At 37.7% G+C, this 12092-nt stretch overlaps 2 protein-coding genes and 1 pseudogene across 4 annotated transcripts; 2 read left to right on the forward strand and 1 right to left on the reverse strand.

Annotated features, from left to right (window-relative positions):
• The first annotated feature begins 1418 nt into the window (after positions 1-1418).
• LOC106331783 (uncharacterized protein YKR070W) lies at positions 1419-4004 on the forward strand. Its single transcript, XM_013770195.1, has 12 exons — positions 1419-1652; positions 1737-1840; positions 1975-2010; positions 2099-2172; positions 2297-2337; positions 2530-2601; positions 2678-2867; positions 2952-3047; positions 3130-3197; positions 3361-3541; positions 3630-3713; positions 3808-4004. The coding sequence occupies exons 1-12, from the start codon at positions 1546-1548 to the stop codon at positions 3877-3879; spliced, it is 1125 nt and encodes a 374-aa protein (XP_013625649.1). The 5' UTR covers positions 1419-1545; the 3' UTR covers positions 3880-4004.
• Positions 4005-5104: 1100 nt separating this feature from the next.
• Positions 5105-7772, reverse strand: LOC106331669 (poly(A) RNA polymerase cid11-like). Of its 3 annotated transcripts, none has more exons than XM_013770070.1 (9): positions 7680-7772; positions 7487-7562; positions 7218-7406; positions 6700-7133; positions 6299-6394; positions 6174-6219; positions 5912-6018; positions 5707-5808; positions 5105-5615 (listed from the first exon to the last, which is right to left on the reverse strand). In XM_013770070.1, exons 2-9 carry the CDS (start codon positions 7533-7535, stop codon positions 5166-5168), a joined length of 1473 nt encoding a protein of 490 aa, XP_013625524.1. In that variant the 5' UTR covers positions 7536-7562; positions 7680-7772; the 3' UTR covers positions 5105-5165. The 3 variants fall into 3 exon arrangements, with proteins under 3 accessions (XP_013625524.1, XP_013625525.1, XP_013625523.1); XM_013770071.1 differs by lacking the exon at positions 7680-7772 and having other exon boundaries at positions 6700-6884; positions 6954-7133; positions 7487-7668; XM_013770069.1 differs by lacking the exon at positions 7680-7772 and having other exon boundaries at positions 7487-7671.
• A 2981-nt stretch (positions 7773-10753) lies between these two features.
• Positions 10754-12092, forward strand: part of LOC106330767 — an 11100-nt pseudogene continuing 9761 nt past the window's right edge.

The following is a 12092-nucleotide window of genomic DNA, read 5'->3' on the forward strand; positions in this document are numbered from 1 at the left end:
GTTTATCACCTTCTCCAAATAAGTAAAACGAAGATCTCTCCATTTACTTGATTAAACAAATATCTCTCCATGTCGAACAGTAACTTGGCTTCTCTCCCTCCTTCCATGCTTCATAAAATTCTCTCAAAGGTAGCAACAAGCTATCTTCGGGACTTCAGTAGTGCAAGAATTGCTTTCTCCGAGTTCAATCAAATTGGCAGAGAAGAATACTTCTACCGATCTGCAGATCTCTTTAACTTGAATGACTGGATTGATGAGGCTAATGCTTTAAGGACATTCAGGCTTAGGTGCTACCAAGCCGGTAATCTAGAGGCCATCAACATGCGAGGTATGTCTGAGTTCTTCGTCCTCCATTTACTTGATGAAGGAAGGGGGAAAATCCGTCTTGCTGGTGAGAGAGGATTGTTGTGGGCCAAGTATGTAGATGGAATGCTGAACTTAGTGTTTAGTGTTGATGCTAGAGGATTTGTTCACAACTATCCTAGCTTTAGTTGTGAATTTGTTGATCGGATGAATTACATGATCACGACTTCGTTATCCTCAGGCCATTGGGGTTACGAAAAACCTGAGGTGTTTATGTCTCTACTGGAAAGAATAAATCCCAACGTCTCACATGATTGTTGGTGCTCCGCAGTAATAGAACCGATGTTTGTAGTCTCCTTAGAAGGATCTAGAACACGGTGGACATGCAATCGTTGTTTCTGGCAATGTGCAGCTTGGGACTTCTGCAGTGAAATTCACTTGACCGCTGGCCACTGGCCAATTGAAGATTAGTTGTGTGTTTATGAGTTATGGCATGTACTTTTTATCTACTTTTACTAGGTTTATGTAAAATGCATTTCATATAATATAATGTCTCTAGTTTTTCTATATAAAGTAATTTTTATTTATTATTAACACTGTCTCCATAAAAGAACATAATGCAAATGTAAAAGATACAATCAAAACTAGTTGAACTTTGCAAATCAAAAAGTGCGACTTAATTCTTAGAATAACTTTGTAATTGATACAACTTATATTAGTCGCAGTCTTATATGCTGTACAGTTACACCAAGATTTACAAATCAAATAGTTCAAACCGCACTCAAAGGTAGGGCATTTCCCATTTTTATAGGAACTTCTGTACCAGAAACAATGGTATCTCCAATTATAGCCCCTCTGGGATGTAAAATATATATCTTCTCACCATCCTCATAGTGTATGAGACTACACCAACTCGTACAAAGTTGTCGAAAGTTATGAAGAAAAAGATTCGGATTTTATGGATCGGGTCTGGATGGTCCGCGAAATGGTCCTGGTTGGATTATAAATACGCAAAATTCTGTTGGTTCCGTGGTCTTTTAATAAATTTTTGGATTTAGTTAAAGATTTATCTATTTTTTAGTCCGGGCAGCTTCAAGCAGTATATGAGAATTTTTTTTTCCTGGGAGGAGTAGTGGAGCAGTTGTCTCCATGGCTAACATCCGTACATATGTACCCTTAGAGGATCATAAAGTATAAAACCTTTGCCCGAAATTATTTCTTGGCCGTCGAGTAAAAAAGAAAATGAATAATTTTAGAATCATCGCGAGAAATTCGCTGCGGCGGCGGGATTATAGTCTCCGATCACCACCGTCTCGTTCATTCTGTAACCTCTCCCAGGAATCGAATCGGTGAGTTGTCCTCTCCTGCTGATGCGTTCCTTCCTTTGCTCATTGCCTCTCTACTTGACTATGAGTATATGAAAAAAAACACAGACCGTCGTATGGCATTGCGTTCGACATCGATGGTGTTATCCTTCTGGGTTCCTCCCCCGTTGGTGGCTCCCCTGGTGCCCTCCGCCGACTCTACGATGATTCCGGTATATCCACTTTGTTTAATTTTCGCAAATTCATCAAAGCTCTAGAAAAGTATCTAAGTCTTAATGTGCTTAGATTTGTGTATAGAGAGGTGTATCTGTGTCTGTTTTTGATGAGTTTGAGGTTTCTTTTGAAGGTGCTTTGAAGATACCTTTCTTATTCTTGACTAATGGTGAGGAGCTATATACAACTTTTGAATATTTTTTTATCCTGTTTTGCATTGATAATTAGCATGAAAATCATTTGGCTACCTATGACAGGAGGTGGCCTGCCTGAATCTGAACGGGCCTCTGAGATGACTCATTTATTAGGTGTTCCTGTTTCTCCATTCCAGGTTTAAACCCTTGGTCGCACGCATCTCTTCGTTTTTTCATCTTCTTTCTCTAGAATAATATTTACAGTTATCACAAAGTTAGTTACTTTCGGTAAGTGTAACGCTCTCTCTTTTGTTGTTGCAGATGGTGCAAGCACATTCACCTTTCCGAAAGCTAGCTAATAGGTAGCCTTACGTAATATAAAAAAAAAAAAAAAAAAACTCCCCCATTACAAAAAGACATATTGTTCATCAATTGGTATATCAAGGATTAGAATTTAGAAAGCAGTATATATGGAATCGGCAAATCATTGGATAGGGAATCACGCGGATTGATGCTTTCTTTGTTTTACTCAGTTTAATCGGTACCTGGAACAGGTTTGGAAACGAGCTCGTTGTTGCCGCTGGAAAAGGGGAACCTGCCGCTGTGTTGTCTAATTATGGTTTCAAGTTAAGCTCTTTTTGTTTGTATATGTGCTTCACACTTTGTATTCAGATGACTGAAAAATTGTGCATGGATTTTCAGAAACGTGGTTTCATTGGACGAATATGCCTCTTACTTTGACAACATTGATCCCTTGGCACCATATAAGAAATGGATGACCGGGCAAGAAGTTCACAAGGAGACTTCTAGATCAAGAGAAAATGTTGTATCCGAGAGAGTTCAAGCAGCATTTATTGTTAGTGATCCTGTTGATTGGAGCCGAGACATCCAGGTTATCATCATATTCCCCTTTGCTCTTCAAATTCAATCTTACATAACAAATCTGACTGATGCTTTTTTTTCTTTTCTCTCTCAGGTCCTTTGTGACATTTTACGAACTGGAGGACTTCCTGGGAAAGAAATTGGACCTCAACCTCTTTTGTACTTTGCCAACGACGATTTAGACTACCAGGTTATGAGTGATCCCATCCCGTTTTATTTTTCCATTTCTGTTGACTTACCATAAGATTACTGATGCATTGTGAACTGAACAGACAAAGTTTCCTACTGAACGTCTTGGCATGGGAGCTTTTCGAATCGCTTTAGAATCCATATTCAACAGGTAATATCCAAAATCAAGCACACGTCTTCCTCCATATGAGTCACTGCACATCTTTCAGAAAACACAGACTACTCTTCTTTAAAAAGGCCTAATAAAATGTGATATATTTATATATATTTCCCTGATTCCTTTTTTACATGATTGAGTCTGGACATGTGTGCAGAATCCATGATAACCCTCTGGAGTACACATCTTTTGGGAAACCAAATCCATTCGTGTTCAAGGACGCAGAAGATGTTCTCAAAGAGATCGCTACATCCCACTCAAACCAAGGAAGCCACCACTTCAAGACGCTATACATGGTCGGAGACAACCCTAAAATTGACATCAGAGGGGCACGACAGGTTCTGTGCTCTTTCTCTCAGAGTCGAGATGGTTATCAATACATTCCACTAATCTTTATTTGAAGACTTAAACCATTGAATGTGACAGGCCGGGAGTCCTTGGTTCTCAATCTTGACAAGAACCGGAGTTTTCAAAGGGAAAGATAATCATCCTGAGTTTCCTGCTGATCTGGTCCGTATAGACATCATCTCTTATGTAGCCTTTAGAAGCTAATCTTGTTATTGTTTCCACAGCTAATGTTCATCTAACTTCTTCTTTTTTTCAGGTAGTTGACACAGTAGAGGAAGCCGTTGACTTCATCTTGACAAGAGAGTCAGCAAAACGAAGCTTGATTTGAGATAATTTCACTCGGATTTATTTAAGATTTTATTTAATCCAACACATTGTGGCTGTCTTTGGCCAGATGCATTATATTTAACGAAAGAGTCATAAACTAATATATTCTTTGAGCCGTCTACGAGATTTTTGGAAGCTTCAAACTGGTATGACTGGTTTTTCCGCTACCATCCGTAAACGCAGTTTTTTTGCGGTTGTTGGCGTTTTGCAACAATCGCTCAAACCGCTCCAAATCGTTCTAAACCTCATAAATTCAAAAGCTGGTTCTAGCTAGCGTCTGCGGTTGCGGACGGTTGCGGGAGGATAAATTTTTTTTTTTTTTCTAAAACAATTTAAATACAAAAATAAAAATATTCTATAAAAAATTTAAATTAGAATTATAAAAATACTAAAATATATCTATTATATTTTAATTAATATTATAAAACTTTAAAATGAAAATATTTTCTATAATTTTTAAAAAGTTTAAACTATAACTTTCTAAATATAAATTTTATATTTATTATAATATTATTATTTTTGATATTTTATAATGATATAAAATGTAAATATTGTTAATTTTTTATTTAACCACTGTTGCGTTTGGTAGTTAACCAGTCATAAATATCCCGCAAACGCACCAATTTCTAACCGCAGAACCAGTCGTATAAATCTCTTAAAACCGCTAGAAACCGCAACCACCCGCATCCGCAAACTCCCGCAGCTGCAACCGCAACCGCTGCGGTTGAACCAGTCAGGCCCTAAAAGTATAATGTCGATCTCGAACCAACAAGTAACAACCTTCTGGCAATAGATACCCACATAATCAGTAGATTAAAATGCATTTTAGTATCGTGGAAAGTTAAATACTTAATAAAATAGAGGCGGAAAGGCCATGCTTCCTCTTCTTTTTGGGCCTAAGCCAGAGTCAGGTCTGCATGAAAAATCGTCGATTTTTGTTTGTTTTTTAAGAATACAAAAATCTATCGTCGAAAACATAGCCATATCACTGGAGTTAGCATTGCTCTGATGAGTCTCTGACACGAGTTGTCTTAAGACAGTTTGGGTTCAATGCCTCCAATTTAAATTCAAAACCAAAACGAACATAAAAGTTAACCAAAGTAAATAATTTTCAGCTAACCTGCGTAAGATATATAATAATAAAACCATGTATTCTCTCACAAGTAACCAAAAACCCACACTAAATACATTTGCTTCTTTTCTTATCGGGTCTCAAGACTCTCAACTCTATAACATGAAATTATATTCATCTTTCAAAAATGGTTGGTGAATGAGCAAGAAAAAAGGTCAGGGGAGGTTTTGAGGACCGAATTTATCACAATAAATTCTATAAACTCTGCCAAAAGGTGGTGGTGGCGGTGGCAGATCAATTGCATGACTGTCGTCATCTGCTGCATGGATTGGTTCTTCACCACCATGCCTATGGCGAACGGTGATATGATCACCATTTCCAAAACGAGGCCTTTTGTTGTGATGACCCTTAAACTCATCACATCTGTAGTTGTGATGAGGTGGTTGATGGTAAACTTCGACTTGCGGCACAGGAGGAGGAGGAGGAGGCTCCACAAGGGGTTGGGGGACAAACAACTTGTCTTTGAGATGTGCTCCATCGATCTTGCCATTAAGAAATTCAAAAAGTTCCTCGACAGTTTGATTTATAGAACTGTAAATCTTTTTAGCTCCTCTGTCATTAACCACCCTTGCAACATTTTGAGACACGTCCAAAAAATCCTCAACCTGTCATAATTACACACCGAATCTGAAGTAATGAGATAAAAAAAAAAGTAAAGAATGCAAATGAAATATTATTATCGATAAAAATAGTTACATTAATCCCGACACCAGCTCTTCTCCACCTTTTGGATATCCAAAGACCACTCCGCAAACTGACGCAGAGTCCTTGTCTCCATAGGAACTCTACAGATTGCAGCTGCAAGCCACAGAAAAGCTATCTAAGATATAGCAAACGCTTCTTGTGGAGGCTTTGCTTTTTCAATTGTTGTTTCGATTCAAAGGTAAAAAAAGATGAGCACCTTGACAAAAAACGTTACAAAGAGTCTACCCAAAGATTCTTTATTTCGCTTCTCCCTGTTCAAGAACTCCTGCGTCCTTTTCTCAACATTGGGAGGATCAACTCCATCTGAAAAGAAAAAGACAAGAGAGACAAGTTGATTTACATAAAGGGAAATCACATAAACAAAAGCCAGAGTAGGATGATAACAAAACATAAATCTACAAAGGAGCGGACAATATCACAAAAAACATTCACAAACTTTGAATATGTGATGATATTACCTTTAAATAGTAGAGAGAATGGAGGTAGAATGGGAGGATCTTGAGTCTGCATTAACACAGAAGATAAAAAATAAAAAAAAATTAAAAAAAAAAGGAGAGTGACTGATCCAACAAAGAGTGGCTACCTGTAAATGATGAGCGACTAGCAACGTTATAGATATAGAATTCAGAGTGTTGCGTAACGCACTGTTAACATCGTGTGCTTTGGCCCAATGCTTAATCTGACATAGGCAACATAGTGGCATTAGTAAATGTATTGATTGACCACCACAACTAAAGATATATACATATTTGGTATGCATTCGTTAAGTTCACTATGTGGTAAGCCTTGCGTATTCCACTTTGATATCTACTACATATTTGGTAGCCATAAAAGTCCTTAGCACTTAGATGTTCAATAATATCTATGCCGTATTCCACTTTGATAGCATAGTAAAGAGAGAACGATATTATTTTCTTAAAACAAGTCAGAAGTCAGAAGTCAGAACTGAAGAGACTTGAAAGAAGTAAAGCCTTAAGATCTTACCAACAGACAAAGTTTCTGAAACCTGTCATCAATCTGAGATATAATCTGAATGATCCGTGAATTCAATACGCTTTCTTTGCTATCAACAGCCAAATCACATTCAACAGAAGTCCTTTGATCAAGGAACCTGACAATTGGCACCCTAGCACTCAAGATGGATACAACATTCCTAACATGCCCTTCTCCTACAAAATGCAGTTTCACATTCATCCAAATACTCTGCCAATAGTACATGATAACATCCAAATACTTACCCTGCAAAGAGCGGAGCTTTTCCCCAAATCTTTCAAGGATTTGGAGCTTCGAATCACGAGGAAGCTCAGATACTCCATCACCAAAGTTAATAGACACATCTAAATCACTCCGCGCGAAAAACATATCCATCGCAAAAGACCCATACGCCTTGAGGACCGGCCTGCCACCCTTGGAATCTCCTGATGGAGACCAAAAAATAAAATAAAATGATGTGTGTTTGTTTGACGTTAACAGAGCTATCTTAGACAAGTAATGTTGGTTACCATAGATATCAAAAGCCAATGCGTTGATGTGTTTCAAAGTATCTTTCCTAGCTTCGTAGTCAGCAGAAACAGGTCGACAAGAGCAGTAGACATCATTCAAAACCTTATCAAGATCCACTAAGTTGTAAGTATCAATCTTGTATCTCTGTAACGCTACTGACTCAGAGTTCTTCACCTTCTTTCGAATCCCTGATTAAAAAAAGGATGGATGATTAGTGAACGCAAACCCAATCTTAGAGGTTTCAGCCAAATAATAATATTCAGTTCACCTTTACTTGAAACAGTATTTTCCTCAGCCACACCACTTCGAGAGTCCATTGGAGAAGAAGATACCAATAAATTAACCTTCAATTTTTATTATAAAAGAGAAAGAAGTTATCACACTAATAAGTTTTATAAAAGCGATCCTGAAGCGCAAGGAAGGAATAGAAGCAGTCAATTTTTCGGATTTAGGTTTCGTACCTTGGGAAAAAAAAAACCCCCAATGAATTCCAGATGAACACGAGCGGCTACTAGTTTTAGGGCTTACCAAATTCGTTGTGGTTTACTTGCTTCTTAGACCATCATTAACCGGAGTTGCAGCGAACTTCCGTTAAGAACCCCAATCTAAAAATTTTGAATTAATCATGATTTTAGAATCTTTACAATATTAAAAAAGTCGGGATTGCCCACATATAAATTAAAATACCAATTATCGTGTATTGAATATGTATTTTAATTGTTGTAAAAGTAATGGAAAAGTCTATATTTATTCATAACATAGAAGTTCTTTATATAAGAGCATCTTTATCCAATGATACTAGAGGGGTTCTTAGCGTATGGGTTCCGCGTAGGACCCACTTTTTTTCAAGAAACCAGTTACCAAAACTACCAAATAGTAATCAGTCCTTAAGGGTTTTTTAGAACATTATTAACCGGATACCGGGGTTTTTATGATAGGATTTTTAGCTGAAGACCGTTTATTAACTTTTAACTAAAAAAATTAAGAACCAGTTCTTAAATAAAAACTTTAAATTAGAATCTTTTCAATATTAAAAAAATTCGGATTGCCCACATATAAATTAAAATACCAATTATCGTGTATTGAATATGTATTTCAATTAATTTTTCTGTTAGAATTGTTAAGTTTCCTACAATAATTTATGAGAAAACATTGTTTTATGAGAAAACATTTAATATTACTGTTAGTGATAATTAATGCTGGAAGTTATTTTTTTCTACTTATAAATCAGGACGCTGACTTTCTTCTCCACTATTTCTGATTTCAACGTTAGATTTTTTTTTCGTCTCTGGTAAAGTGAAAAAGTTGTACTAAAAATAAGGTTTTTTTGTTATAAATTATATTGCGAATGTCCATAACCGGCTCTGTTCATAACCGGTCCAATACCGAAAGAGAGAAAGGCGGCTGCAGCATAAGGAGAGAAAGAGAGGCGGCTTAGACTTAGGAAACCCTAGTTTTCTTTTCCTTGTATTTGTACACTTTCCATATTTATGTCTTTTCATTTATCTCTTTGTAATTCTCATATATAAGGGCACTTTATGTAATGATTAATAATAAAAACTTACAGATTCTAAATCCTTAAGTTTACAACACGTTATCAGCACAAAACTCTAAAACCCTAAAGCTAAAACCAAATCGAAAAACCCTAACCCTAGCCGCGAATCCGACGAACCCTAAACGCGTCTCTTGCATCTCGATCCTAGGCGTTCCTGATCCATCTCAGCCCAGCCTACAGACGATCTCAGTCAGATCCTAGCTCAGACGAACTCAGTCTCAGTTCATCCAGCTCGCGTTCCCGATCAGACGTTCGCAACCCGATAGACGCGATCTCGTTCCTGCTTGCGACGACATCAACCTCAATCCGTTCACGACCCGATAGGAGTCAGCTCGCGTCCCGTTCGTGTTCAGCTCGCGGTTCATCCTTCTTGGTGGTCCGGTTCAACAAATCATCTAAAGTTAAAGGTAATTCGAAACCTAAGAACCTATGATCGAATTTGGATTTCTTGATAAAGAATGAAACCCTAAAATCCTAATCTTTATGAATCAAAATCATAGGGTAATAGATCAAAACCTTAATTGAGTAAATCAAAGCTCAAATGTTCGATACCCCAAACCCTATATCGAGATTGATCTACTGATCAATTAAAATCAAAATCTCAAATAGTTTTGAATCTCAAATCAAACTCCTTTGATCTAAGATCAAAATCGTAATCCTAAACCCTAATTTGAAAATCGTTTTGATTGTTTAAATATCGAATTAATTGTTTTGATCACCTAGAACTATTACTAAGATTGTTTAAACTCGAATCTGAATGAATTGAAATTGTTTTGCTTGTTTTTAAACTGAAATACTAATTGAAACCGCCTGTTAGGATAAATATTTCCTTATAACCTAGTCTTGATTGTTTTGATATAGAAACTGAAACTGTATAATCCGGTTGAAACTGAAACTACATGCTAGGTTAATTGTTCTAGACCTGATCATACCTCGTGGCCGTGCGGCCTTGTTGCATAATTCATATCCTAATTTGATCTCGTTGATTGATTGCAATTATACTTAGAAACTTATGCTAGGATGCTAATGAATTGATTGCATCAAGTAGCCGTGTGGCTTGATCTTAAACTTGGCCGAAAATTTTGTTTGATCATTACCGTATTGATTGCATCATGCACATCTCGTATGAACTGATAGAAACCATATATGCTAGGATTGCAATTACACAATGAACTGAATGCATAAAAACGAGCTGATTGCATCCATATCCGTGCGGCTTGCTTCTTGGCCGTGAGGCTTGATTCATGGCCGTAAGGGTTATTGCTTGTTTAAATTAAAACCTATTTATTTAAACATTAAAATTACTAAAAGATCTAAAATTATTAAATCTATGTTTTCAGATGTCGAAAATCAATAACTTGGATTTTGCTGCCTTAAATCTCTCTGGAGATAATTACCTTTAATGTGCGCTTGATACTAAGATCATCCTGAAATCCAAGGAACTCGGTGAGTGTATCACCGAGGACAATAATGCTAGTGAGAAAGATCGATACAGAGTCATCTTGATCATTCGTCATCATCTAACTGAGAGTCTCAAAGATCAGTATCTGACCAGTGAGAATCCATTAGATCTTTGGACATAATTGAAATCGAGATATGATCACCAGAGAACAGTGATCTTACAAAAGGCTCGGTTTGATTGGAGGAATCTCATAATCCAGGACTACAAGTCCGTGGACGAGTATAACTCAGCACTGTTTAAGATTGTTTCTAAATTGAAATTGTGTGGTGAAAGTATTACAGATCAGGATATGCTTGAGAAAACCTTTTCCACTTTCCACACAAGCAATGTGCTGTTACAACAACAGTGTCGTGAGAAAGGTTTCATGACTTATGCTAATCTTATTTCTTGTCTCTTGCTTGCTGAGCAGAACAATGAATTATTAATGAGAAACAGTGAAATGAGACCTCCTGGCTCAGCACCACCACCTGAAGCATACGCCACAGAGGACAATAAATAATCCCATCACGTCCAAGGAAATGGCCATTATGGTCGTGGTCGAGGAAAGTGGAACGGACGTGGCCGTGGTCGTAGCTCTTTTGGCCGCGGGCGAGGGAATCAGCATGGTCGAGACCATGGGCGAGACCGTGGCTCATTTGGAAGAGTTCATGGTCGCGGCCGTGGATCTTCATTCAAACCTCAACACTCGACCACTTCAAACAAATCAGTGTGCCATAGATGTGGTATGAGCAATCATTGGGCTAAGACTTGTAGGACTCCCAAGCATCTAGTTGACCTCTATCGAGAGAGTTTGAAAGGGAAGAATCCTGAAGCCCATATGACTTATCAAGATGGTGAAGATGATTTTAATCATGACAAAGACGATCTTATGGATTATGAAACTTCAGATTGCCTAAAAGACTGAAGAATGATTTCGACGTTTGTAACCTAAAAATCTGTGTTCTTTGCTTTGGTGTTTGTCATTCCTATGTTGTCATTTCTTTGAACTTGCTTTAAACTTAATAATAAATGAATGATTTTATATATGAAGTCTCTAAGTAGCATCCTTTGAATCTTGTTTTAGAAATGAACGAGAACAAGGATATACTCGTTGTGGACAGTGGGTCGAGCCACACGATCTTAAAAGACAAGAGATACTTCATAAACCTAACCCTTAAAAACGCCAACATCTCCACCATTGCGGGTATAGCTAGTCTCATAGAGGGTCACAGCCAGGCTAATATCATGTTGCCTATGGGTACACATCTTGAGATATCAGATGCCCTGTATTCACCCAACTCTAAGAGAAGTCTATTAAGCTTTAAGGACATTCGAATGAATGGCTTTCATATTGAAACCAAGGGCGAAGGAAACAAAGAGTTCCTTCAGATCATTGAAATCTCCCAAGGTCATAAGAAAGTTTTAGAATCTATGCCCGCACTATCTACTGGTCTTGACCATGCTAAAGTCAGTATGATCGAGGCCAATGCCACTTTTAACAAAGAGGCAATCGACAACTTCACTTTATGGCATGACCGGCTTGGCCATCCCGGTTCGACCATGATGCGTAAACTAATCCAGAACACAAACGGCCATACCCTTAAAGAGAAACGGATTATCCCTAAGCACCTAACGTGTGTTGCTTGTTCCCAAGGGAAACTCATTTCTAGGCCATCACCAGTTAAAGTAACTAAGGAAATGATAAACTTCATGGAAAGAATTCAAGGAGACATCTGTGGACCAATACACCCACCTTGTGGGACATTTCGATATTTCATGGTCCTCATTGATGCGTCCACTAGATGGTCGCATGTATGTCTCCCGTCGACCCGCAACCTGGCATTTGCTAGATTGCTTGCTCAGATAATTCGATTACGA

This window comes from Brassica oleracea, chromosome C3 (genome assembly GCF_000695525.1).
Source record: "Brassica oleracea var. oleracea cultivar TO1000 chromosome C3, BOL, whole genome shotgun sequence".
NCBI classification, from domain to species: domain Eukaryota; kingdom Viridiplantae; phylum Streptophyta; class Magnoliopsida; order Brassicales; family Brassicaceae; genus Brassica; species Brassica oleracea.

Coding starts and splice junctions, on each gene's coding strand:
- LOC106331783 (XM_013770195.1), top strand. CDS start 1,546: ATGAATAATTTTAGAATCATCGCGAGAAATTCGCTGCGGCGGCGGGAT. Junction 1,653..1,736: donor CTCTCCCAGGAATCGAATCG/GTGAGTTGTCCT, acceptor AAAAAAACACAG/ACCGTCGTATGGCATTGCGT. Junction 3,542..3,629: donor ACATCAGAGGGGCACGACAG/GTTCTGTGCTCT, acceptor TGAATGTGACAG/GCCGGGAGTCCTTGGTTCTC.
- LOC106331669 (XM_013770070.1), bottom strand. CDS start 7,535: ATGGACTCTCGAAGTGGTGTGGCTGAGGAAAATACTGTTTCAAGTAAA. Junction 6,220..6,298: donor TAGTCGCTCATCATTTACAG/GTAGCCACTCTT, acceptor GTGTTAATGCAG/ACTCAAGATCCTCCCATTCT. Junction 5,616..5,706: donor GAGCTGGTGTCGGGATTAAT/GTAACTATTTTT, acceptor TAATTATGACAG/GTTGAGGATTTTTTGGACGT.